At 54.1% G+C, this 27,067-nt stretch overlaps 1 protein-coding gene across 2 annotated transcripts; it reads left to right on the top strand.

Moving 5' to 3' along the window:
- LOC147110146 (uncharacterized) lies at positions 1-27,067 on the top strand. 2 transcript variants are annotated; one of them, XM_086004079.1, is made up of 6 exons: positions 1-205; positions 923-968; positions 16,084-16,113; positions 21,334-21,366; positions 24,162-24,236; positions 26,784-27,067. In XM_086004079.1, exons 2-6 carry the CDS (start codon positions 929-931, stop codon positions 27,050-27,052), a joined length of 447 nt encoding a protein of 148 aa, XP_085860205.1. In that variant the 5' UTR covers positions 1-205; positions 923-928; the 3' UTR covers positions 27,053-27,067. The 2 variants fall into 2 exon arrangements, with proteins under 2 accessions (XP_085860205.1, XP_085860206.1); XM_086004080.1 differs by lacking the exon at positions 1-205 and adding an exon at positions 570-834.

Below are 27,067 nucleotides of genomic sequence, written 5' to 3'. Positions count from 1 at the left end.
GTCAGAGAGCAGAATCAAGAAGCTCTGGCACGGAAGGGTTAACAGCTCCAGCCTGCTTCCCTCTCCCCCGCCCCTGTGCTGTGGGTGTGGATTGAATATTTAAACAGAGGGCTGTTGCTTTCTCTACTTAATCTGTGTTGTGAGTTTAACCTTGCCTTGACTCATCCTGCTCGCCCTGAGTGAAAACGACTCCAAAATCCTTCCTGTAAGTCTGGTCTCTCTGCCTTTTTTGTGTATGTTATTTTTTAAATTAAGTGTGTGTGTTGTTTTTAAAGCATGTTTTTTTTGAAACCAGCTCCAGTGAACAGCAATCCCGGCCTCTCTATAAATGTGGCATCCATTTTTTGCCTCCCTTTAAAAAACTGGTTCTTCTGAATCCTGTTTGATCGAATAATATTTCAGGAGGCAGCTGTAGAATTGCACAATGTTAATCCTTGTAGGCGAGTCTGATGGTTTTTAAAAAAAATTGTGTAGATTTATACAAAGTATGATGATCCTTTTTTAGTCTCCTCCTTGTGTTGGATGACAGAATATTTCAATCCCAGTTTTTGAACCAGGATGTGGCTCTCAGTCCTTCGCAGCATTCCTGCCAGAGGAGTGTAGACCAGACTTGTTTCAAAATTCTCCCCATTTAATCCTCTCTCGTCTCCAAATCCCTATATTCCCCACACCCTCCCATTCTCTCAAGACTTAAGTTGGATTAAACCAACCCTCTCCACCACCCCCCCCCCCCAATAAACTCGGGGAGCAACTGGTGTTTCGTGGGAAAGAGTAGGAGGGGACAGATAAAAGTTCTGCAAAACTTCGCTGGTTAATTTCTTCCTCGTCGCTGGGGTCAGTTTCAGTCGCCGAAGTTTTGGCCAAACTTTTTAATTCCTTTTTTTTTAAGTAAAAGACCTTTTTTTTTCTTTTTCATAATCAGGACAAGATGTTGGGAGCAGCGACCGGGCTAATGGTTCTCGTTGCCGGTAAGATTGTTATATTTAAAAAAAAAGAAATATATTCTTGGGAATCCGGAGTGTTGGGAAGGCTGCTGGTGTCAGCCAGCGTGTTGGGACCTCTGCTGGTATTGGACCTGGCGTGCTGGGGTTCTGCTGGTATTGGACCTGGCGTGCTGGGGTTCTGCTGGTATTAGACGCAGAGCGTTTGGGACCCTGCTGGTGTTGGACTTGGAGTTTGGGCCTCTGTTGCTATTAGACCTGGAGTACTGGGGCTCTGCTAGTATTAGACCTGGAGTGTTGGGGCCTCTGCTGGTATTAGACCTGGAGTGTTGGGGCCTCTGTTGCTGTTAGACCTGGAGTGTTGGGGCCTCTGCTGGTGTTAGACCTGGAGTGTTGGGGCCTCTACTGGTGTTAGACCTGGAGTGTTGGGGCTCTGCTGGTGTTGGACCCGGCGTGCTGGGGCTCTGCTGGTGTTGGACCCGGCATGCTGGGCCTCTGCTGGTGTTGGACCCGGCGTGCTGGGCCTCTGCTGGTGTTGGACCCGGCGTGCTGGGCCTCTGCTGGGAGTTGGACCCGGCGTGCTGGGCCTCTGCTAGGAGTTGGATCCAGATTGGCGGAGCGCTTTCATGAAAAGAGAATGGGATTAGAATCCCAGTCCCCTCTTAACTCCCATCAAAGCTTCGCTCGAACGGATCATATTTGCACAACCCAGGGTCCGGTCTGAGACACGGGCGCTTGGGATCTTCCTCTGCACAGTAACTAACGAGCTGGAAATCAATTTCTGCTGATTTTAAATTCAGTGATGTCTTTTAGCAGCTCCAGTGAATTTTTCTCCCTCCCTCCCTCCCAGTGGGACCTGGAAGGTTCTGTCGATGAGTCAACGCTTTTTTTAATGGGGCCTCTGTCTTTCTGATAAGGTGTCTCTCCCACAGTTGAGTTTGAATGTGTCCTTTGGATCAGTGCCCCAGGCAGTAAACTTGCAGTCACAGACGCCTCCTCCCACTGGGAGCCCTCCACTATTGCACACATTGCTGAGGTGGTCTTGTAAACCCTAGGCTCCCACCATCCTGTATTGAAAGACAGACTCCCATTTCTCCAGCGCCTTTCCCCAACCTCCGGACGTCGCAAAGTGCTTCACAGCCAATGAAGGACTGTTTTTGAAGTGTGGTCACTGTTGTAATGTAGGAAATGCGGCAGCCAATTTGTGCACGGCAAGCTCCCACAAACAGCAACGTGATAAATGACCAGATTATCTTTTAGTGATGTTGATTGAGGGATAAATATTGGCCCAGGACACCGGGGAGAACTCCCCCCCCCCCCGCTCTTCTTCCAAATAGTGGCCGTGGGATCTTTTAAGGGGCCTCGGGTTTAACGTCTCATCCGAAAGACAGCTTCGCCGACAGTGCGGCGCTCCCTCAGTACTGCCCCTCCGACAGTGCGGCGCTCCCTCAGTACCGCCCCTCCGACAGTGCGGCGCTCCCTCAGTACCGCCCCTCCGACAGTGCGGCGCTCCCTCAGTACCGCCCCTCCGACAGTGCGGCGCTCCCTCAGTACCGCCCCTCCGACAGTGCGGCGCTCCCTCAGTACCGCCCCTCCGACAGTGCGGTGCTCCCTCAGTACCGCCCCTCCGACAGTGCGGCGCTCCCTCAGTCCCGCCCCTCCGACAGTGCGGCGCTCCCTCAGTCCCGCCCCTCCGACAGTGCGGCGCTCCCTCAGTCCCGCCCCTCCGACAGTGCGGCGCTCCCTCCGTACCGCCCCTCCGACAGTGCGGCGCTCCCTCCGTACCGCCCCTCCGACAGTGCGGCGCTCCCTCAGTACCGCCCCTCCGACAGTGCGGCGCTCCCTCAGTACCGACAGTGCGGCGCTCCCTCAGTACCGCCCCTCCGACAGTGCGGCGCTCCCTCAGTACCGCCCCTCCGACAGTGCCTCAGTTCCGACAGCGCGGCGCTCCCTCAGTGCCGCCCCTCCCACAGTGCGGCGCTCCCTCAGTACTGACACTGGGTGTGTCAGCCTGGAATATGGGCTCAAGCCTCTGGAGTGGGACTCAAACCCACAACCTAATGATTTAGATGTGAGAGAGAGAGAGAGAGAGAGAGAGAGAGAGAGAGATATACTCACTGAGCCAAGGATGGTACTAACAGATCTATAATCTAAGTAAACACTCTGGCCATATATGTGACGCCAGTCAGTGTTTTTAAAAAACAAACCTGAAATGATTCTATTAAAATGTACATGTTTCATTTAAGAGACCGAATCTTTTAGCATTTTTCCAGATCCTGTTGAGGGAATGGGATTGAAATCCCTGTCCATTATTTCAGCATTTGAAGTAAGTCCAACAGCTTCCATATACCGTGCCTTTAACCTAGTAAAACTTCCCAGGGTGCTTCTCGGGAGCGATTATCAAACAAAAATTTGACCTCGAGCCACATCAGGAGATATTAGGACAGGCGACCAAAAGCTTAGTCGAAGAGGTCGGTTTTAAGGAGCGTCTTAAAGGAGGAAGAGAGAGGCGGAGAGGTTTAGGGAGGGAATTCCAGAGCTCGGGGCCCAGGCGGCTGAAGGCATGGCTGCCAATGGTGGAGCGATGGAAATCGGGGGGTGTGCGAGAGGCTGGAATTGGAGGAGCGCAGAGATCTGGGAGGGTTGTAGGGGCTGGAGGAGGTTACAGAGGTAGGGAGGGTTGTAGGGGGCCTGGAGGAGGTTACAGAGATAGGGAGGGTTGTAGGGGCTGGAGGAGGTTACAGAGATAGGGAGGGTTGTAGGGGGCCTGGAGGAGGTTACAGAGAGAGGGAGGGTTGTAGGGGCTGGAGGAGGTTACAGAGATAGGGAGGGTTGTAGGGGGCCTGGAGGAGGTTACAGAGCTAGGGAGGGTTGTAGGGGCTGGAGGAGGTTAGAGATAGGGAGGGTTGTAGGGGGTGGAGGAGGTTACAGAGATAGGGAGGGTTGTAGGGGCTGGAGGAGGTTACAGGGATAGGGAGGGTTGTAGGGGGTGGAGGAGGTTACAGAGATAGGGAGAGTTGTAGGGGCTGGAGGAGGTTACAGAGATAGGGAGGGTTGTCGGGGCTGGAGGAGGTTACAGAGATAGGGAGGGTTGTAGGGGCTGGAGGAGGTTACAGAGATAGGGAGGGTTGTCAGGGAGGGTTGTCGGGGCTGGAGGAGGTTACAGAGATAGGGAGGGTTGTAGGGGCTGGAGGAGGTTACAGAGATAGGGAGGGGGCGAGGAGGCCGTGGAGGGATTTGTAAACAAGGAGGTGAATTTTAAAATCGAGGCGTTGCCGGACCGGGAGCCAGTGTGGGTCAGCGAGCAACAGTGGGGTGATGGGTGAACGGGACTCGGTGCGAGTTAGGACACGGGGCAGCGGAGGTTCAGATGAGCGGATGGTTACGGAGGATGGAAGGTGGGAGAGCGGCCAGGAGAGCGTTGGAATAGTCTGAGTCTGGAGGTGACCAAACCATGGATGCAAGGCTGGGGGAGGTTGCTGAAGTAGTGTGAGGTTGCGAAGGGACCTGTAGATGATCTAGATTTCATTATTAGGTGATGTGTAATAGAGAAAGACAGACTCTCATTTCTCCAGCGCCTTTCACCGCCTCTGGACGTCCCAAAGCGCTTCACCAGCAGTGAAGGACTTTTGGAAGTGCGGTCCCAGTTGTAATTTAGCGCAACAATTCTCCTCATCTCCCCTCTGGTTCTTTTACCGATTATCTTCAATCTGTGTCCTCTGGTTACCGACCCTCCTGCCACTGGAAACAGTTTCTCCTTATTTACTCCATTGGGAGGGGGAACTGAATGATTCAACCTCTCTTGACCTTGAAGATTAAATGACCTTGTATGCAGCAGTCGCCAGTTCGTGTTGGCGTATTCCGGAAGTTTCCTTTATATGACCTCCGGCCGACCCGCCCCCCTCACTCTCCCGCCATTGGTCGCCCGACACGCCCGTCCTCACTGCCCCGCCTCCCTGCACCGACTGGCCAATTAGAAGGCGACCCGATGCTTCATTAACCCGGTTGGCTGATCCTCGACTGTCAATCACCCATTTCTTTTATCCCATCCCCCCCCCCCCCCCCCCCCCCCAAGACTTTTATATGTAATAAATAAAAGTGTTTGGAGAAAAATCTTATTGGTTTATTTTCTTAGAACGAGGCAGCACAGGAGGAGGCCATTTGACCCATCGTGCCTGTGCCAGCTCTTTGAACGAGCTCTCCAATTAGTCCCACTCCCCCCTCGCTCTTTCCCCACAGCCCTGTGAATTTTTCCCCTTCAAGTATTTCTCCAATTCCCCTTTTGAAAGTTACTATTGAATCTGCTTCCACCGCCCTTTCAGGCAGCGCGTTCCAGATCACAACAACTCGCTGCGTAAAAACAATTCTCCTCATCTCCCCTCTGGTTCTTTTACCGATTATCTTCAATCTGTGTCCTCTGGTTACCGACCCTCCTGCCACTGGAAACAGTTTCTCCTTATTTACTCCATCAAAACCCCTCATGATCCTGAACGCCTCCATTAAATCTCCTCTTAGCCTGCTCTGCTCTAAGGAGAACAACCCCAGCTTCTCCAGTCTCTCCTCATCACTGAAGTCCCTCATCCCTGGGACCATTCTGGTCAATCTCCCCTCAACCTTCTCTGCTCTAAGGAGAACAATCCCAGCTTCTCCAGTCTCTCCACATCACTGAAGTCCCTCATCCCTGGGACCATTCTGGTCAATCTCCCCTTAACCTTCTCTGCTCCAAGGAGAACGACCCCAGCTTCTCCAGACTCTCCACATCACTGAAGTCCCTCGTCCCTGGGACCATTCTGGTCAATCTCCCCTTAACCTTCTCTGCTCCAAGGAGAACGACCCCAGCTTCTCCAGACTCTCCACATCACTGAAGTCCCTCGTCCCTGGGACCATTCTGGTCAATCTCCCCTTAACCTTCTCTGCTCCAAGGAGAACGACCCCAGCTTCTCCAGTCCCTGGGTTTTGCTTGGGGCAGTGTCCTGGAGATTGACCTTTTAACTCTTGGTGACTCCACGACAGCCCCTACCCAGATTTCGGTTCTCACGCCCTCTTGTAAACGAGGCGTGACTCCGCACCTACATTCCATCAGCAAAGCCCCGGCGGCTGGGACCTGCATCTGTGGCTTCATTCTTGGCCACCCACACACTCGTGGGTGAGCTGGAGCAGGAAACAAGTGAAATTTGCCCCTGTTAATGTTCAAGGTCAGATCTGTTTATGGCTGGTAATCCCAGAGTGTTTTTCGGCGCTGTCGATTTTGAGAGAGAGGGACTAGAGTTTCTGTGCAGATCCATCTCGCTGCCCCTTCAACACTTGTGTCCTCAGTTGGGCTCCTTGCCTCTTCCTCCCTCCCCCTTCCCTGGTTCACTCCTTGAGGTTCCACCCAGCCAGCGTTCCGGTGTTCGACAGTGTTTGCCCTCTGCCCGCGCCCCCGCCTTGATCGAACATGCCACGCACCGTCTCTCGGGCAAGAGCGTGGAGAGCGGGTGGTTGGGAAACTATTCCAACGCTCTCCTGGCTGCCCTCCCGCCCTCCGTGAGCGCCAGCTCATCCGAAACTCCGCAGCCCCGTGTCCTAACACGCTCCGAGTCCCCGTTCACCCATCGCCGCCGCCGCCCCCACCCCCCATCGCTCGCTGACCTACACTGGCTCCTGGTCTGGCAACGCCTTGATTTAAAAACATTCACATCCCTGTTTTCAAATCCCTCCTCGCTCCCTCCCTATCTCTGTAACCTCCTCCAGCCCCTACAACCCTCGCTATCTCTGTAACCTCCTCCAGCCCCTACAACCCTCCCTTATCTCTGTAACCTCCTACACCCCTCCCTATCTCTCGAACCTCCTTCAGCCCCTACAACCCTCCCTATCTCTGTAACCTCCTCCAGCCACTACATCCTCCCTATCTCTGTAACCTCCTCCAGCCACTACAACCTCCCTATCTCTGTAACCTCCTCCAGCCCCTACAACCATCCCTATCTCTGTAACCTCCTCCAGCCCCTACAACCCTCCCTATCTCTGTAACCTCCTCCAGCCCCTACAGATGATCTTGCTGTGGCCTCTGCACTCTAAACTGCGAGGCTCACCTTTTCAGGAATGTTAACCTTGGGAGGCGCTGGAGTTCATTGCCTCATTTGCCGATGTTAATGACTGCCTTTTACGATCTGCCGAGGGGGGCTGTGTGGCTCACCTGACGTTTTATGGCTTCGCTAACAAGGTTTTAATCGAGGCCGGCTGATCACTGGCACCAGGCTCCTGAGGCGGGGGCGGGGCCCAGTGCCTTCCCAGCGCCCCTCAACCTGTAGCTCGTGATTTGCTGTGAGCCTTGGCCCGTCTCATGGCTCTGATCACCTTGAGACACGGCTCGGGGCCTGGGAACTTCGAGCCCAGTTTCCCCCCCAGCCCCTGAGGTCGGCGATCCTCGTTTGGGGGCGCGGGTTCCCCAGGCACATTTATCCATCGCCTTTAATGTACAGGAAATTCTTGATTTACTGGCACCTAAATAACCGAAAATCTCTGTTAACCGGCAAAATTCAGGAGTAGGTTCAGGTAAGTTTTACTTCATATTAGTGGCCGTTCCTGGATCTGTGGCTGTGTAACCGGGGTTGCCTCGCTTGTTGCTAAGCAACAGGGAAGCCTGGATTTGTTGCTGTGTACGGCGCTCTCGTACCTTTTAACTATACCTCTCTGTAATCCGGACGTTTTGATAAACCGGCACCACGTCCCAGGGCCCTTCACGGCAGCATCACTCAGACCAAACTCAACCCCGAGCCACATCAGGAGATATTAGGACAGGTGATCAAAAGCTTGGTCAAAGAGGCAGGTTTTAAGGAGCGACTTAAAGGAGGAGAGAGAGAGAGAGTTACGTTAGAACAGTGACCCCACATCCAAAGTGCTTCGTTGGCTGTGAAGTGCTTTGGGATGTCCTGAGGCTGTGACACGCGCTGCAGGAATGCCCACGGAATAGAGTTCTGTCCCTCTTGAGACGAGAGACCGCCCCTCCGACGGTGCGGCGCTCCCTCTGCACCGCCCCCCGACGGTGCGGCGCTCCCTCTGCACCGCCCCCGCCGATGGTGCGGCGCTCCCTCGGTACTGGCACTGGAGAGTGTCAGCCTGGATTTTGTGCTCTAGTCTCAGGAGTGGGGGCTCGAACCCATGACCTTCTGACTCCGAGGCGAGAGAGAGATTGCTAAACCCACTGACCCAAGGGCGATCATAGTAACACTGGGAACACAACATGGAATGAATCCCCTTCTCTGTCTGAAGCTGGCGAGCGGATCCGAGAGTATCTGGGTCAGTTATGACCTAATGACAACCTTACCAACACATGGTGATACCCACAGACCTGTAATCTGATCTCTCCGTGAGCGAGAGGATTAAACTGGCAAGGCGAGAAACCACACACTGTGGGGGCGGAGTGTGACAATCCACATGATACCTGGGCCCTAACGGTTAAATCACGAGGACAGGTTGGCACAGACTGGGCTTGTATTCCCTGGAGTTTAGAAGATTAAGCGGTGATCTAATCGCGGTGTTTGAGATGATTAAAGGATTCGATAGGGTCGAGAGAGAGAGGAACTATTTCCTCTGGTGGGGGGAGTCCAGAACAAGGGGGCAGAACCTTAAAATTAGAGCCAGGCCGTTCAGGGGTGATGTCAGGAAGCACCTCTTCACACAAAGGGTGGTGGAAATCTGGAACTCTCTCCCCCAAAAAGCTGAGTCTGGGGGTCAATTGGAAATTTCAAAACTGAGATTGATAGATTGTTGTTGGGTGAGGGTATTAAGGGTTACGGAACCAAGGTGGGTAAATGGACTTAAGATACAGATCAGTCGCGATCTGATTGAACAGGCTCGAGGGGCTGAATGGGCCTCCTCCTGTTCCTGTGTAACAGGCTCGAGGGGCTGAATGGGCCTCCTCCTGTTCCTGTGTAACAGGCTCGAGGGGCTGAATGGGCCTCCTCCTGTTCCTGTGTAACAGGCTCGAGGGGCTGAATGGGCCTCCTCCTGTTCCTGTGTAACAGGCTCGAGGGGCTGAATGGGCCTCCTCCTGTTCCTGTGTAACAGGCTCGAGGGGCTGAATGGGCCTCCTCCTGTTCCTGTGTAACAGGCTCGAGGGGCTGAATGGGCCTCCTCCTGTTCCTGTGTAACAGGCTCGAGGGGCTGAATGGGCCTCCTCCTGTTCCTGTGTAACAGGCTCGAGGGGCTGAATGGGCCTCCTCCTGTTCCTGTGTAACAGGCTCGAGGGGCTGAATGGGCCTCCTCCTGTTCCTGTGTAACAGTCTCGAGAAGCTGAATGGGCCTCCTCCTGTTCCTGTGTAACAGTCTCGAGGGGCTGAATGGGCCTCTTCCTGTTCCTGTGTAACAGGCTCGAGGGGCTGAATGGGCCTCCTCCTGTTCCTGTGTAACAGGCTCGAGGGGCTGAATGGGCCTCCTCCTGTTCCTGTGTAACAGGCTCGAGGGGCTGAATGGGCCTCCTCCTGTTCCTGTGTAACAGGCTCGAGGGGCTGAATGGGCCTCCTCCTGTTCCTGTGTAACAGGCTCGAGGGGCTGAATGGGCCTCCTCCTGTTCCTGTGTAACAGGCTCGAGGGGCTGAATGGGCCTCCTCCTGTTCCTGTGTAACAGTCTCGAGAAGCTGAATGGGCCTCCTCCTGTTCCTGTGTAACAGTCTCGAGGGGCTGAATGGGCCTCTTCCTGTTCCTGTGTAACAGGCTGGAGGGGCTGAATGGGCCTCCTCCTGTTCCTGTGTAACAGGCTCGAGAAGCTGAATGGGCCTCCTCCTGTTCCTGTGTAACAGTCTCGAGGGGCTGAATGGGCCTCTTCCTGTTCCTGTGTAACAGGCTCGAGGGGCTGAATGGGCCTCCTCCTGTTCCTGTGTAACAGGCTCGAGGGGCTGAATGGGCCTCCTCCTGTTCCTGTGTAACAGGTTCAAGGGGCTGAATGGACCTCCTGCTGTTCCTGTGTAACAGGCTCGAGGGGCTGAATGGGCCTCCTGCTGTTCCTGTGTAACAGGCTCGAGGGGCTGAATGGGCCTCCTCCTGTTGCTGTGTAACAGGCTCGAGGGGCTGAATGGGCCTCCTCCTGTTCCTGTGCTGATTCGCTGTACCTCAGTTTGCAAGCTGAGGAATGGGGGAGGGGGGGAATAGAAAGAGATAATGGAATCGGTCAAGAGTTCCTGCTCCTGTTCGCCAACCAGTGACTGCTCCATAGCACAGGGCGTTGCACCAGTGTGAGGTGGGTGGGGCCCTCTCGACTCTGCCCCAGTGACTCTGGCACATTAGCAGATCACAATAACAGAAGCAAATCAATATCCCGTTAATGGAATCATAATTGTTGCTGTGGTGAATGGATTTCTCTGCATCTCCTATCCAGAATCTGGGAGAAGCTTCTTGTGTCGTCTGCGGTTCGGTGGGTTTATCTCTCTCGCACGCTCCCACTCCACAGACTCGAACCTCATAATCCAGGCCGACACTCCCCAGCACCAGTACTGAGGGAGCGCCGCACTGTCGGAGGGGCAGTACTGAGGGAGCGCCGCACTGTCGGAGGGGCAGTACTGAGGGAGCGCTGCACTGTCGGAGGGGCGGTACCGACGGAGCGCCGCACTGTCGGAGGGGCAGTACTGAGGGAGCGCCGCACTGTCGGAGGGGCGGGTACCGACCGAGCGCCGCACTGTCGGAGGGGCGGTACCGAGGGAGCGCCGCACTGTCGGAGGGGCAGTACTGAGGGAGCGCCGCACTGTCGGAGGGGCGGTACCGACGGAGCGCCGCACTGTCGGAGGGGCGGTACCGAGGGAGCGCCGCACTGTCGGAGGGGCGGTACCGACGGAGCGCCGCACTGTCGGAGGGGTGGTACCGAGGGAGCGCCACACTGTCGGAGGGGCAGTACTGAGGGAGCGCCGCACTGTCGCAGGGGCTGTCTTTCAGATGAGACATTAAACTGAGGCCCTGTCTGCGCTCTCGCGTGGACGTAAAAGATTCCACGGCCACTATTGGAAGAACAGCAGGGTGGGGGAGTTCTCCCCAGTGTCCTGGAGCCAATATGTGTCACTAAAACGAATGACCCGGTCTTTATCACATTGCTGTTTGTGGGAGCTTGCTGTGCGCAAATTGTCTGCCGCGTTTCCTACATTACAACAGTGACCACACTTCAAAAAAGTCCTTCATTGGCTGTGAAGCACTTTGGGAGGCCCTGAGGTGGTGAAAGGCGAGTCTGTCTTGTGTAGAAGACTGGTTTCGAGAGACAACACCGGAATTGAGAGGGAGGTGGTAAGGGATTAGAAGGGCTGAACGTGAGAGGATTTTGGCAGCAGGTTGGCAGGAGGGCGATGGAAGAGAATTTAGCATTGACTGTGTAAGAGTCGAGAGCAGACTGTCTCAGTCTCTCACCGTGCAGACGGTTAATTAAAAGCTTTTAAATTTATGGCTTGAAACCAAAAAGTTATTCAGCAGCCCCGCCGGGAGTGTGTCAGATTCTGTTTCCGAGAATAGGCAGTCACTCTGAGCCGGGCTTGTACAATTCCGAAGCTTGCTGACGACACATTGTTTGCCACACTGCCAAATGATCAGCAGGATAGTAGCAGACAGACAGGCTGGCGAAATGGGCAGGCAAGTGGCAGATGCAGTTTAATGTGGATAAGTGTGAAGCAATACACTTTTGTTTTTGTTATCTAGGCAAGGCTGGCATTTATTGCCCGTCCCCAGTCACCCCTTGAGAAGTTGGTGGTGAGCCGCCGCCTTGAACCGCTGCAGTCCATGTGGTGATGGTATACCCACAGTGCTGTTAGGCTTGTTATTTTGTTTCGGAGCGGTTAGTTACAACTGAGTGACTTGCTAAGCCATTTCAGGGGGCAGTTAAGAGTCAACCACATTGCTGCACAAACGTCCGAAGTTGCTTCATCCGAACGTAAATCAGACCAAACTCGACCCCGAGCCACATCAGGAGATATTGGGACAGGTGGCGCTCCCTCAGTGCTGCCCCTCCGACAGTGCGGCGCTCCCTCAGTGCTGCCCCTCCGACAGTGCGGCGCTCCCTCAGTGCTGCCCCTCCGACAGTGCGGCGCTCCCTCAGTACTGCCCCTCCGACAGTGCGGCGCTCCCTCGGTACTGCCCCTCCGACAGTGCGGCGCTCCCTCGGTACTGCCCCTCCCACAGTGCGGCGCTCCCTCAGTACTGCCCCTCCCACAGTGCGGCGCTCCCTCAGTACTGCCCCTCCGACAGTGCGGCGCTCCCTCAGTACTGCCCCTCCGACAGTGCGGCGCTCCCTCAGTACTGGCACTGGGAGCCTGGGTCTGTATTACGAGTCTCCAATCTCTGTGGAGTCGGGGCTCGAACTCCCGAATTTCTGACTGAGGTGGGAGGGTGCGAAACCCACTGAGCCAAGCATGACAGCTGGCATTGGGGGCACAGCCCGAGTCATATCCCCTCCGGGATCGGAGTGCGAGCGGGGGGGAGGCGCCCTGCAGGCAGTGCAACGCTCTGACTGTTCGTTTTCAACAACTGACCTTGAACAGCGGACGAGGACAATGGTTTGGTTTGGGCCGCAGGGAGAATCTGACAGATTGAATCAGCTTCTGAGTGAGGAGGTTTCTCTCTTCTGAATAGAGTTTTAACAGCCTGGCTCTGGTCCAGTGACATTGCGATCAGCGCAAGGGAGAGGCAAGACATTCCCTTCTCATTCGGGGAAAGCTCGCACACGGCTGTGGGTCATTGTCAATGTTATTAAAGCTTTATAATGCAGTGATGTTGGTGGGTACGTCGTGTAAAATTGGAAGCACGATACACTGGGGTACAGTACTGGTGGGTACAGGTCTGTCGCTGTATAACACGGGTACAGTACTGGTGGGTACAGATCTGTCACTAAAGCTGGGGTACAGTACTGGTGGGTACAGGTCTGTCACTAACACTGGGGTACAGTACTGGTGGGTACAGGTCTGTCACTGTCTCACGCTGGGGTACAGTACTGGTGGGGACAGGTCTGTCACTGTATAACAATGGGGTACAGTACTGGTGGGCACAGATCTGTCACTGTATAACACTGGGGTACAGTACTGGTGGGTACAGATCTGTCCCTGTATAACACTGGGGTACAGTACTGGTGGGGACAGGTCTGTCACTGTATAACACTGGGATACAGTACTGGTGGGTACAGGTCTGTCGCTGTATAACACTGGGGTACAGTACTGGTGGGTACAGGTCTGTCACTGTATAACACTGGGGTACAGTACTGGTGGGTACAGGTCTGTCACTAACACTGGGGTTCGGTTCTCGGGTGAGAAGTGCGTCAGTCAGCTGCCAGTTTGCTGTCTCTCTGCCCTGTATCTCCTGAGCGTGATTTCCTCCTTTCTTGCAACACCTCAGTGCAGTGCAACACGACAAGCTGTGGGTGTCTGTTCTGTGCTCGTGTACTTGCTGCAATACAGCACGTTCCATCACCTGTACACACAGAGAGAGAGAAATCGAGTTTGATCTATCCTTTTCTGCAGAGAATGTACAGCACAGAAACCGGTCCTTCGACCCCACTGGTCCATGGCGGTGTTTATGCTCCACACCAGCCTCCTCCCACCCCTCTTCATCTCACCCCATCATCACCAGCCTCCTCCCACCCCTCTTCATCTCACCCCATCAACACCAGCCTCCTCCCACCCCTCTTCATCTCACCCCGTCAACACCAGCCTCCTCCCACCCCTCTTCATCTCACCCCGTCAACACCAGCCTCCTCCCACCCCTCTTCATCTCACCCCGTCAACACCAGCCTCCTCCCACCCCTCTTCATCTCACCCCGTCAACACCAGCCTCCTCCCACCCCTCTTCATCTCACCCCGTCAACACCAGCCTCCTCCCACCCCTCTTCATCTCAACCCATCAACACCAGCCTCCTCCCACCCCTCTTCATCTCACCCCGTCAACACCAGCCTCCTCCCACCCCTCTTCATCTCACCCCATCAACACCAGCCTCCTCCCACCCCTCTTCATCTCAACCCATCAACACCAGCCTCCTCCCACCCCTCTTCATCTCACCCCATCAACACCAGCCTCCTCCCACCCCTCTTCATCTCACCCCGTCAACACCAGCCTCCTCCCACCCCTCTTCATCTCACCCCATCAACACCAGCCTCCTCCCACCCCTCTTCATCTCACCCCATCAACACCAGCCTCCTCCCACCCCTCTTCATCTCACCCCATCAACACCAGCCTCCTCCCACCCCTCTTCATCTCACCCCATCAACACCAGCCTCCTCCCACCCCTCTTCATCTCACCCCATCACCATATCCTTCTATTCCTTTCTCCCTCGTGTGTTTATCCAGCTTCCCCTTAAATGTATCTCTGCTCTTCACCTCGACCACTCCCTGTGGTAGCGAGTTCCCCATTCTTACCACTCTCTGGGGAAAGAAGTTTCTCCTGAATTCCCTATTGGATTTATCAGTGACTCTCTTTTATATTGATGGCCCCTAGTTCTGGTCTCCCCCATGAGTGGAAATGTCCACAGACTTAAAGCCTACTGAATCGAGATTGGTGTCATTCCCCACTCCTACTTCGGAACAATAAATGCCCTGATATTTTGACTTTGGAATAGGTGCACTGTGTCCCATAATTAGCTGATAATTGCAGCCTGCATGTTTTGCAAGCTCTGGGTTGGAGGCGGGCGATGTTACGGAGGTGGAAATAGGCGGTCATGGTGATGCAGCGGTCATGGGATCAGGAGCTCATCCTGGGGTCAACTAGGACTTCAAGTGTTGCGATCAGCCTGTTTCAGCCTCCGGCAGATGGATGGACAGACCAGTACCCACCAGTACTGTAGCCCAGTGTTATACAGTGACAGACCTGTACCCACCAGTACTGTACCCCAGTGTTATACAGTGACAGACCTGTACCCACCAGTACTGTACCCCAGTGTTATACAGTGACAGACCTGTACCGACCAGTACTGTAGCCCAGTGTTATACAGTGACAGACCTGTACCCGGCAGTACTGTACCCCAGTATTATACAGTGACAGACCTGTACCCACCAGTACTGTACCCCAGTGTTATACAGTGACAGACCTGTACCCACCAGTACTGTACCCCAGTGTTATACAGTGACAGACCTGTACCCACCAGTACTGTACCACAGTGTTATACAGTGACAGACCTGTACCCACCAGTACTGTACCCCAGTGTTATACAGTGACAGACCTGTACCGACCAGTACTGTAGCCCAGTGTTATACAGTGACAGACCTGTACCCGGCAGTACTGTACCCCAGTATTATACAGTGACAGACCTGTACCCACCAGTACTGTACCCCAGTGTTATACAGAGACAGACCTGTACCCACCAGTACTGTACCCCAGTGTTATACAGTGACAGACCTGTACCCACCAGTACTGTACCCCAGTGTTATACAGTGACAGACCTGTACCCACCAGTACTGTACCCCAGTGTTGTACAGTGACAGACCTGTACCCACCAGTACTGTACCCCAGTGTTATACAGTGACAGACCTGTACCCACCAGTACTGTACCCCAGTGTTATACAGTTACAGACCTGTACCCACCAGCACTGTACCCCAGTGTTATGCAGTGACAGACCTGTACCCGGCAGTACTGTACCCGTGTTATACAGGGACAGACCTGTACCCACCAGTACTGTACCCCAGTGTTATACAGTGACAGACCTGTACCCGCCAGTACTGTACCCCAGTGTTATACAGTGACAGACCTGTACCTACCAGTACTGTATCCCAATGTTATACAGTGACAGACCTGTCCCCACCAGTACTGCACCCCAGTGTTATACAGTGACAGACCTGTACCCACCAGTACTGTACCCCAGTGTTATACAGCGACAGACCTGTACCCACCAGTACTGTACCCCAGTGTTATACAGCGACAGACCTGTATAAGTGTTCAAAGTGTGAGTCTTGAACCCACAACCTTCTGTATCTTTGGTGTAACACAAACTTACGCCCGAAATTCTGATCGCTTTGCCATTGATGTTTGAAGTGTGCATTGGGTGCTTGGGGGTGAAGGGGGTTGAGATGGGGGTGGGGTGGGTGGGGAACAGAAGGGTTCTGAGGCCGGTGGGGGCGAGCGGAAGGGGTTAAGCGTCTGAGTGCCGCAGCAGTCGGTGGTTTGCGGTGTGTGGTTCGCTGACCCCTCCTTCTGTGTTTTTCTTTCAGTGACTCAGGGCGTTTGGGCCATGGATCTTGGTGAGTGCCTCGCTTCCTGTTTTTGTCTTGTGCCATGTGTGCGCGTGTTGTGATCTGGAGTCTATTCTGGGGATAGAACCGTGCTTGTTAATTAAAACCCAAGGGAGACATCATGGAATCATAGAAATTAAGGCACAGAAGGAAGCCATTCGGCCCATCGTGTCTGTGCCGGCTGACAGAGCTATCAAATTAAGTCTCCCCCCCCCCCCCCCCCCCCAGCCTCCTCTGTTCCAAAGAAAACATACCTAGCCTATCCAATCTTTCCTCATTGCTGAAATTCCCCAGTCCTGGTGGCATAGTGGTTAGCACTGTTGCCTCACAGCGCCAGGGACCCGGGTTCGAATCCGGCCTCGGGTGACTGTCTGTGTGGAGTTTGCACATTCTCCCCGTGTTTGCGTGGGTTTCCTCCGGGTGCTCCGGTTTCCTCCCACAGTCCAAAGATGTGCGGGTTAGGTTGATTGGCTATGATAAATTGCCCCTTAGTGTTAGGGGGATTAAATACGTGGGGTTACGGGGATATGTGTTGGTGTAGGGGTTACGGGGATCGGTTGGGATATGTGTCGGTGCAGGCTCGATGGGCCGAAATGGCCTCTATCTGCACTGTGGGGTTTCTGTGATTCTGTGAACATCCTTGTAAATCTCCTCTGTACCCTCTCTAGTGCAATCACATCTTTCCTGTAATGTGGTGACCAGAACTGCACGCAGTACTCTAGCTGAGGCCGAGCTAGTGTTTTATTCAGATGAAGCATAACCTCCCCTGCTCTTGCCTTTATTAGCCGAGGTATAGAATACAAGTTGACCTAAGAAAACTACTAGGCACTTGGTCTAAGCGTTAAAGCTTTAATGAACTGTTTTACAACATGGAGGTCTCATTGTGTCCTTCACTAGTTCCTGTTGAGAGTGTCCTGCACAAGCTGGGCCCGTGCCCGAGTATTTATACTCTCCCTGGACAGCGCCACCAGCAGGCCGCTCAGTTGATTCATGTCAGCAAGTATCCCGTGTGCCGCCTTAACCACCTTTTATCTACCTGTCCTGCTACCTTCAGGGATCTGTGGACCTGCACGCCAAGGTTCCTCTGATCCTCTGCACTTCTCCAGTATTTATTTATTTATTGCGTATTCCCTTGCCTTCTTAGCCCTCCCCAAATTCATCACCTCACGCTTTCTCCGACCATGTCCGCCCTCCACGCAGATGGGTTTTGCGGAGCAAGACTAGATGGATCCCAAAAGACTTTTGATGAAGAGGAGGGGGTCGCCAAGTCGAGTGGGCCGTATTCCTGGCGGTTTCGTCCCGTGACCGCCCCCCCCCCCCCCCCCCCCACTCTCCCGCCATTGGCCGCCCGACATGCTCAAACCCCGCCTTTCCCTCGGCAGGTCAGAAAGCAAATCGACTCATGACCTGATTGGATGATTCTTTGAATTCGTCAATGACCTTCTCCTTCCCCCACCGCCACCCCCCCAACCAACTCGCACCATGTCCCAATATTTTTTATAGAAACATAGAAGATAGGAGCCGGAGCCGGCCATTCGGCCCCTCGAGCCTGCTCCGCCATTCAATGCGATCATGGCTGATCATCCAAATTCAGTACCCTGTGATATACCTATCAATTCATTCCATGAAAAGCGACGAGTTAAGATAGTAACTATAGGTTTTTATTGGCTAAATAACAGAGCCCACCCTCGTGGGTGATCGGTTCCAACAAGGAAGAATACCAGCCAAGCGGTCACCTTTATACCTGGGCAAGCAGGCGGAGCCATGGGCGGAGTCAGCTGAGGTATGCCTAGGTATAACAGCGTGCGTGGCAAGAGGTAACCTTGTGTAGTGATAACAACAGTGTAAACAGTGATAACAACAGTGTAACAATAGTGAACGGTTGTGAACGGTAACAGTGGTTTACCACATTCTGTCCCTGCTTTCTCCCCATACCCCTGGATCCCTTTAGCCTTAAGAAATATATCCAACTCCTTCTTGAATATATTTAATGAATTGGCCTCCACCGCCTTCTGTGGTAGAGAGTTCCACAGGTTCACCACTCTCTGGGTGAAGAAATTCCTCCTCATTTCTGTCCTAAATGGCTTACCCCTTATCCTTAGACTGTGACCCCTGGTTCTGGACTCCCCCGCCATCGGGAACATCCTTCCTGCATCTAGCCTGTCCAGTCCTGTTAGAATTTTATAAGTTTCAATGAGATTCCCCTCTCATTTTTCTAAACTCTAGCGAATATAAGCCTACTCGACCCAATCTCTCCTCATACGTCATTCCTGCCATCCCAGGTATCAGTCTGGTGAATCTTCGCTGCACTCCCTCCATGGTAAGAACATCCTTCCTCAGATAAGGCGACCAAAACTGCACACAATACTCAAGGTGTGGTCTCCCCAAGGCCCTGTACAACTGCAGCAAGACATCCTTGCTCCTGCACTTGAATCCTCTCGCTACGAAGGCCAACATACCATTTGCCTTCTTAACCGCCTGCTGTACCTGCATGCTTACCTTCAGCGACTGGTGCACAAGGACACCCAGGTCTCGTTGCACTTCCCCTTTTCCCAATCTATTGCCGTTTAGATAATAATCTGTCTTCCTGTTTTTGCCACCGAAGTGGATAACCTCGCATTTATCCACATTATACTGCATCTGCCCAATCGCCCAACCGGTGCAAATCATACTGGAGTTTCTTGACATCCTCCTCACAGCATTTGCCATGCAGTATAATTAAGAATTAATGTTCAAAGAAGATTAAAACAGGGACATCCCCAAGACTAACACAATCGTAGCATCACACCGCACACTGGAGGAGGCCATTCGGCCCATCGTGCCTGCGCTGGCTCTTTGAACGAGCTCTCCAATTAGCTCCACTCCCCCCTCGCTCTTTCCCCACAGCCCTGTGAATTTTTCCCCTTCAAGTATTTCTCCAATTCCCCTTTTGAAAGTTACTATTGAATCTGCTTCCACCGCCCTTTCAGGCAGCGCGTTCCAGATCACAACAACTCGCTGCGTAAAAACAATTCTCCTCATCTCCCCCTCTGGTTCTTCTACCGATTTATCTTCAATCTGTGTCCTCTGGTTACCGACCCTCCTGCCACTGAAAGAATGTCCTGGCGATTAATCTGTAATTCCCGGAGGCTTGTCACTGCGACAGATTTGGGATTGAGCTGCACACGACTCCAGGCCTTTACCGACCAGTTGCCGCGGTGATCATGCCTGGCCCTCTGAACCCACCCCACGCCCCCTGCTCCCGGCGGGTACCAGGGCAGATTCCGGGCCCCTCCTATCGTGCAGGAGCTGCCACGGCCTCAAGTCTGTTCCTTGATGCGAAGGGTTCGGATTCCACCGTGGGGCAGTTTTAGAATTCAAATGCCAACATTAAGGTAAATTTTGATCTGTACAAGTGTGAGTGAAGCTGTTGGATTGTCTTAAACGCCCAACTGGTTCGCTCGCGTCCCTTTTTTAGGGTAGGAAACTTGCCGTCGTTATCCGGTCTGGGCCTGTAGGTGACTCCAGTCCCCCACACACTGACTCTCGCTGGGGTACGGGTCTCACGCACACTGACTCTCGCTGGGGTACGGGTCCCACGCGTGCTGACTCCCGCTGGGATACGGGTCCCACACACACTGACTCTCACTGGGGTACGGGTCCCACGCGTGCTGACTCCCGCTGGGGTACGGGTTCCACACACACTGACTCTCACTGGGGTACGGGTTCCACACACACTGACTCTCACTGGGGTACGGGTCCCACGCGTGCTGACTCCCGCTGGGGTACGGGTCTCACACACACTGACTCTCACTGGGGTACGGGTTCCACACACACTGACTCTCACTGGGGTACGGGTTCCACACACACTGACTCTCACTGGGGTACGGGTTCCACACACACTGACTCTCACTGGGGTACGAGTTCCACACACACTGACTCTCGCTGGGGTACGGGTTCCACACACACTGACTCTCACTGGGGTACGGGTTCCAGACACACTGACTCTCACTGGGGTACGGGTTCCACACACACTGACTCTCACTGGGGTACGGGTCCCACACACTGACTCTCACTGGGGTACGGGTTCCACACACACTGACTCTCACTGGGGTACGGGTCCCACACACACTGACTCTCACTGGGGTACGGGTTCCACACACACTGACTCTCACTGGGGTACGGGTCCCACACACTGACTCTCACTGGGGTACGGGTTCCACACACACTGACTCTCACTGGGGTACGGTTTCCACACACACTGACTCTCACTGGGGTACGGGTTCCACACACTGACTCTCACTGGGGTACGGGTTCCACACACACTGACTCTCACTGGGGTACGGGTTCCACACACACTGACTCTCACTGGGGTACGGGTTCCACACACACTGACTCTCACTGGGGTACGGGTTCCACACACACTGACTCTCACTGGGGTACGGGTCCCACACACTGACTCTCACTGGGGTACGGGTTCCACACACACTGACTCTCACTGGGGTACGGGTCCCACACACACTGACTCTCACTGGGGTACGGGTTCCACACACACTGACTCTCACTGGGGTACGGGTCCCACACACTGACTCTCACTGGGGTACGGGTTCCACACACACTGACTCTCACTGGGGTACGGGTTCCACACACACTGACGCTCACTGGGGTACGGGTTCCACACACACTGACTCTCACTGGGGTACGGGTTCCACACACACTGACTCTCACTGGGGTACGGGTTCCACACACACTGACTCTCACTGGGGCACGGGTTCCACACACACTGACTCTCACTGGGGCACGGGTTCCACACACACTGACTCTCACTGGGGTACGGGTTCCACACACACTGACGCTCACTGGGGTACGGGTTCCACACACACTGACGCTCACTGGGGTACGGGTTCCACACACACTGACTCTCACTGGGGTACGGGTTCCACACACACTGACTCTCGCCGGGGTACGGGTTCCACACACACTGACTCTCGCTGTGGTACGGGTCCCACGTGCGCCGGCTCTCGCTGGGGTACGGGTCCCACGCACACCGACCTGGAGCTGAAGCCCGATCCCGTGTCGTTCCTCACTGCCGCCACCTCTCCAACCCCAGGGAGCACTGACGACAGATGTTTCCCGCGCCGACTGGCAAGGGATCGTGACGGTCTTCCGGGTCGGTTCATCTCCATAGGTCGTGAATTTTTGCTACCTCTACACTGCTGCTCACATCGAACTTTCCTTTTTGCTTTTCAGCGGGGCCGGACAACGACGAGCGTTTCACTTACGGTGAGTGCTTCTCAACCATCTACTATCCTCGAGGGTTTGTGGCGTGGTTTTCTTTAATGTCCAGTTGGAGGAAGACCACCTCTTGGACAGGTCCGACGCTGATGTAACTGTTTGTGCGGGAGGCTGAGGAGAGAGTGTGTGTGTGTGTGTGTGTGTCGGACCTGACCACGGCGACTGGCATTTCTACAGCACCTTCAGTGTCCCGAGACTTGTCACTGTAGCGTAACTGAGACCAAAGTTGACACCCTGTCGAGCCACACGAGTAGATATTGGGACAGGTGACCAAAAGCACCGAGTCCCCGTCACCCATCACCCACCCTGTCGCTCGCTGACCTACATTGGCTCCCCGTCTGGCATCACCTCGATTTGAAAATTCTCATCCTTGTGTTCAAATCCCTCCTCGCCCCTCTCCCTATCTCTGTAATCACCTCCAGCCCCTACAACCCTCCCTATCTCTGTAACCTCCTCCAGCCCCTACAACCCTCCCTATCTCTGTAACCTCCTCCAGCCCCCTACACCCCTCCCTATCTCTGTAACCTCCTCCAGCCCCTACAACCCTCCCTATCTCTGTAACCTCCTCCAGCCCCTACAACCCTCCCTATCTCTGTAACCTCCTCCAGCCCCTACAACCCTCCCTATCTCTGTAACCTCCTCCAGCCCCCTACACCCCTCCCTATCTCTGTAACCTCCTCCAGCCCCTACAACCCTCCCTATCTCTGTAACCTCCTCCAGCCCCTACAACCCTCCCTATCTCTGTAACCTCCTCCAGCCCCTACAACCCTCCCTATCTCTGTAACCTCCTCCAGCCCCTCCGCCCTCCCTATCTCTGTAACCTCCTCCAGCCCCTACAACCCTCCCTATCTCTGTAACCTCCTCCAGCCCCAACAACCCTCCCAGATCTCTGTAACCTCCTCCAGCCCCTACAGCCCTCCCTATCTCTGTAACCTCCTCCAGCCCCTACAACCCTCCCTATCTCTGTAACCTCCTCCAGCCCCCTACACCCCTCCCTATCTCTGTAACCACCTCCAGCCCCTACAACCCTCCCTATCTCTGTAACCTCCTCCAGCCCCAACAGCCCTCCCTATCTCTGTATCCTCCTCCAGCCCCTACAACCCTCCCTATCTCTGTAACCTCCTCCAGCCCCCTACACCCCTCCCTATCTCTGTAACCACCTCCAGCCCCTACAACCCTCCCTATCTCTGTAACCTCCTCCAGCCCCAACAACCCTCCCAGATCTCTGCGCTCCTCCAATTCCAGCCTCTTGTCCATCCCCCCCGATTTCCATCGCTCCACCATTGGCGGCCGTGCCTTCAGCCGCCTGGGCCCTGAGCTCTGGAATTCCCTCCCTAAACCTCTCCACCTCTCTCTACTCCTTTAAGATGCTCTTTAAAACCGACCTCTTTGACCCAGGTTTTGGTCGCCTGTCCTAATATCTCCTGATGTGGCTCGGTGTCTGGTTTTGACCGATTTACGCTTTTGTGTAGCTCCTTGGGACGTTTTACTACGTTAAAGGCGCTATATAAATGCAGGTTGTTGAATCTAGACATTATTGTTGATTGTAGATGAACATTTAACATATTGATGTGTCCATCATTCAAGGTTTTTTAAATTCGGGTTTCAACTTGCTTAAGTGAGCTCATTCCTGTTTCTACAATAATATGATACAGGATCCTCTATGAAGATTAAGTGTCAACAATGATTGATCCTGGTTCAGATTGGAAAGCCAATTCCCCCGAGAAAGACTCGCATTTCTCCGGCGCCTTTCCCCACCTCAGGACGTCCCAAAGCGCTTCACAGCCAGTACAGTGCTTTTTTTGAAGTGTGGTCACTGTTGTGATGTAGGAAACACGGCAGATAATTTGCGCACAGCAAGCTCCCACAGACAGCAATGTGATAATGACCCAGATCATCTGTTTTTTAGTGATGTTGGTTGAGGGATAAATATTGGCCCCAGGACACCGGGGAGAACTCCCCCCTGCTCTTCTTCCAATAGTGGCCGTGGGATCTTTTACATCCACCTGAGGAGGCAGACGGGGCCTCGGTTTAACGTCTCATCCGAAAGACGGCACCTCTGATAGTGCGGCGCCCCCTCAGTACTGCCCCTCCGACAGTGCGGCGCTCCCTCAGTACTGCCCCTCCGACAGCGCGGCGCTCCCTCAGTACTGCCCCTCCGACAGTGCGGCGCTCCCTCAGTACTGCCCCTCCGACAGTGCGGCGCTCCCTCGGTACTGCCCCTCCGACAGTGCGGCGCTCCCTCGGTACTGCCCCTCCCACAGCGCGGCGCTCCCTCGGTACTGCCCCTCCGACAGTGCGGCGCTCCCTCGGTACTGCCCCTCCCACAGCGCGGCGCTCCCTCGGCGCTGCCCCTCCGACAGTGCGGCTCTCCCTCGGTACTGCCCCTCCGACAGTGCGGCGCTCCCTCGGTACTGCCCCTCCCACAGCGCGGCGCTCCCTCGGCGCCGCCCCTCCGACAGCGCAGCGCTTCCTCAGCGCTGGCACTGGGGAGTGTCAGCCTGGGATTATGGGGCTGGCATCTCTGTAGCGGGGGCTCGAACCCACAACCGTCTGACTCGGAGGCGAGAGAGAGAGCTAAACCCAGTGAAACACAGGCTGACCCTGTAGAGGGTGTAGCACCTTGGTTCCATCCCAGCTCAGCTGGGACGTCCAGAGATTGGATGGCGGCAGCTTCCTGCGTCCTGGGCCGACACCCACTGCCCCTAGCGGCAGATTCTCGGCCTTCACCCTTGAAGCCTGCTATCTCTGTACCAACCTCCCTCCAATCTTTCTCTTCCCAGACTACTACAGACTGCGCGTTGTTGGACTGATTGTGGCCGCAGTGCTGTGTGTGATCGGAATTATAATCCTTCTGGGTGAGTGTCGGACTAGAATCTGAAGTGAACGTGGGTCCTCGTATTGGAGATTGAACAATGATCTAATCGAGGTGTTTGAGATGATTAAAGGATTCGATAGGCTAGAGAGAGAGAGAGAGGGACTATTTCCTCTGGTGGGGGGGAGTCCAGAACAAGGGGGCAGAACCTTAAAATTAGAGCCAGGCCGTTCAGGGGTGATGTCAGGAAGCACTTCTTCACACAAAGGGTGGGGGAAATCGGGAACTCACTGCCCCAGAAAGCTGTCGAGGCTGGGGGTCAATTGGAAATTTCAAGACTGAGATTGATAGATTGTTGTTGGGTGAGGGTATTAAGGGTTACAGAATCAAGGTGGGTAGATGGAGTTAAGATACAGATGAGCCACGATCTGACTGAATGGTGTAACAGGCTCGAGGGGGCTGAATGGGCCTCCTCCTGTTCCTGTGTAACAGGCTCGAGGTGCTGAATGGGCCTCCTCCTGTTCCTGTGTAACAGGCTCGAGGGGCTGAATGGGCCTCCTCCTGTTCCTGTGTCCTGGCTTTCGGGCAGTTCCTGATGTCCCAGTCTCTCAGGGTTACTTATTAAGTTGGCTCCTGGAAGCTTTTTATCAGCTTTGATAGCATGTTGACAAGAGCCAATAAAAAAAAATAAAATCATATCCGCCACTCTATCTCTGAGATCACCTGCATTAACCTGATGAGGGCACTCCCTCTTTAACTCTTTAGACAAGCAGGTTCTCTCTCTCTCTGTGTCTCTCTGTCTCTCTGTGTGTGTGTGTGTCTCTCTGTCCCTGTGTCTCTCTGTCCCTGTGTGTCTGTGTCCCTGTGTGTCTGTGTCCCTGTGTGTCTGTGTCCCTGTGTGTCTGTGTCCGTGTGTGTGTGTGTCTCTGTGTGCGCGCGTCTGTGTCTCTCTCTCTGTGTGTGCGCCTCTCTCTCTCTGTGTGCGCCTCTCTCTCTCTCTCTCTCTCTCTCTCTGTGCGCCTCTCTCTCTCTGTGTGCGCCTCTCTCTCTCTCTCTCTCTCTCTGTGCGCCTCTCTCTCTGTGTGTGCGCCTCTCTCTCTCTCTCTCTGTGCGCCTCTCTCTCTCTGTGTGCGCCTCTCTCTCTCTCTCTCTCTCTCTCTCTCTGTGTGTGTGCGCCTCTCTCTCTCTCTCTCTCTCTCTGTGTGTGTGCGCCTCTCTCTCTCTCTCTCTCTGTGTGTGTGCGCGTCTCTCTCTCGTTATTTATCAGGACCTGGATTTGTTCTATTGATGTCACTCAATCTCTCTTGCTGTCGTGTGACTTGTTACAGCCCTCCCCCGGGGTACAGTGCGGTCCCATTGTGACCAGCCCTGGCCTTCAGCCATGGCTTGATCTGCAGTCTATTGTGAAGGAAATGTTCCCCCTGACTAACCTGTTGTTACTGCATTGAATCCCTTCCAATAATGTGCATTTATACCGTGCCGTCAACGCTTCATGGGAGCGTAAATTTGACCTCGAGCCACATGCGACATTAGGATGGGCGACCAAAAGCTGGGTCGAAGAGGTTGGTTTTAAGGAGCGTCTTAAAGGAGGAGAGAGAGGCGGAGAGGTTTAGGGAGGGAATTCCAGAGCTCGGGGCCCAGGCGGCTGAAGGCACGGCCGCCAATGGTGGAGCGATGGAAATCGGGGGATGTGCAAGAGGCCGGAATTGGAGGAGCGCAGAGATCTGGGAGGGTTGTAAGGGCTGGAGGAGGTTACAGAGATAGGGAGGGTTGTAGGGGCTGCAGGAGGGGAGATTTACTCTGTATCTAACCCGTGCTGTACCTGCCCTGGGAGTGTTTGATGGGACAGTGTAGACGGAGCTTTACTCTGTATCTAACCCCGAGCTGTACCTGCCCTGGGAATGATTGATGGGACAGTGTATAGGGAGCTTTACTCTGTATCTAACCCGTGCTGTACCTGCCCCGGGAGTGTTTGATGGGACCGTGTAGAGGGAGCTTTACTCTGTATCTAACCCCGAGCTGTACCTGCCCTGGGAATGTTTGATGGGACAGTGTATAGGGAGCTTTACTCTGTATCTAACCCGTGCTGTACCTGCCCTGGGAGTGTTTGATGGGACCGTGTAGAGGGAGCTTTACTCTGTATCTAACCCGTGCTGTACCTGTCCTGGGAGTGTTTGATGGGACAGTGTAGAGGGAGCTTTACTCTTTATCTAACCCGTGCTGTACCTGCCCTGGGAGTGTTTGATGGGACAGTGCAGAGGGAGCTTTACTCTGTATCTAACCCGTGCTGTACCTGCCCTGGGAGTGTTTGATGGGACAGTGTAGAGGGAGCTTTACTCTGTATCTAACCCGTGCTGTACCTGCCCTGGGAGTGTTTGATGGGACAGTGTAGAGGGAGCGTTACTCTGTATCTAACCCGTGCTGGGCGGGGATTGCTGTGTCGAACTGTGCAAACCGACCTAGACTATGAACTTTTATTTCAGATTGCTGCAGTATTTTGCTTTAGTTTTTTCTTCGACTATGAACCTTATTACTTTCGTGTTTAGCTATCTTGATCTGATAACCTGTCTATCTTTATCTCCCTTCCTAGCTGGGAAATGCCGATGCAAATTCAACCAGAATAAGAGGTATGTTGTGTGTTGTGTGCATGTTTTTTATGCCTTCTATGCTGGTGTAACCATCACTGACTGCCCCACCATCAACATCCTGGGGGGGTCACCATTGACCAGAAACTTAACTGCACCAGCCACATTTTTCTTTGTTATTCATTTCTGGGATGTGGGCGTAGTTGGCAAGACCAGCATTTATTGTCCCTCCCGAGTTGCCCTTGAGAAGGTGGTGGTGAGCACGGTGGCATAGTGGTTAGCACTGTTG

This window comes from Somniosus microcephalus, chromosome 12 (genome assembly GCF_052327205.1).
Source record: "Somniosus microcephalus isolate GS21.2 chromosome 12, FLI_Smic_1.0, whole genome shotgun sequence".
Taxonomy (NCBI): Eukaryota; Metazoa; Chordata; class Chondrichthyes; order Squaliformes; family Somniosidae; genus Somniosus; species Somniosus microcephalus.
Note: the sequence above shows the minus strand (reverse complement) of the source record. Positions and strands in the feature narration are given on the sequence as shown.

Bases quoted from the DNA above. Each gene is read 5' to 3' on its own strand.
- LOC147110146 (XM_086004079.1), top strand. From the start codon at position 929: ATGTTGGGAGCAGCGACCGGGCTAATGGTTCTCGTTGCCG. The intron at 16,114-21,333 runs GTGAGTGCCTCG...TTTGCTTTTCAG, and splicing joins CGTTTGGGCCATGGATCTTG to CGGGGCCGGACAACGACGAG. The intron at 24,237-26,783 runs GTGAGTGTCGGA...CTCCCTTCCTAG, and splicing joins CGGAATTATAATCCTTCTGG to CTGGGAAATGCCGATGCAAA.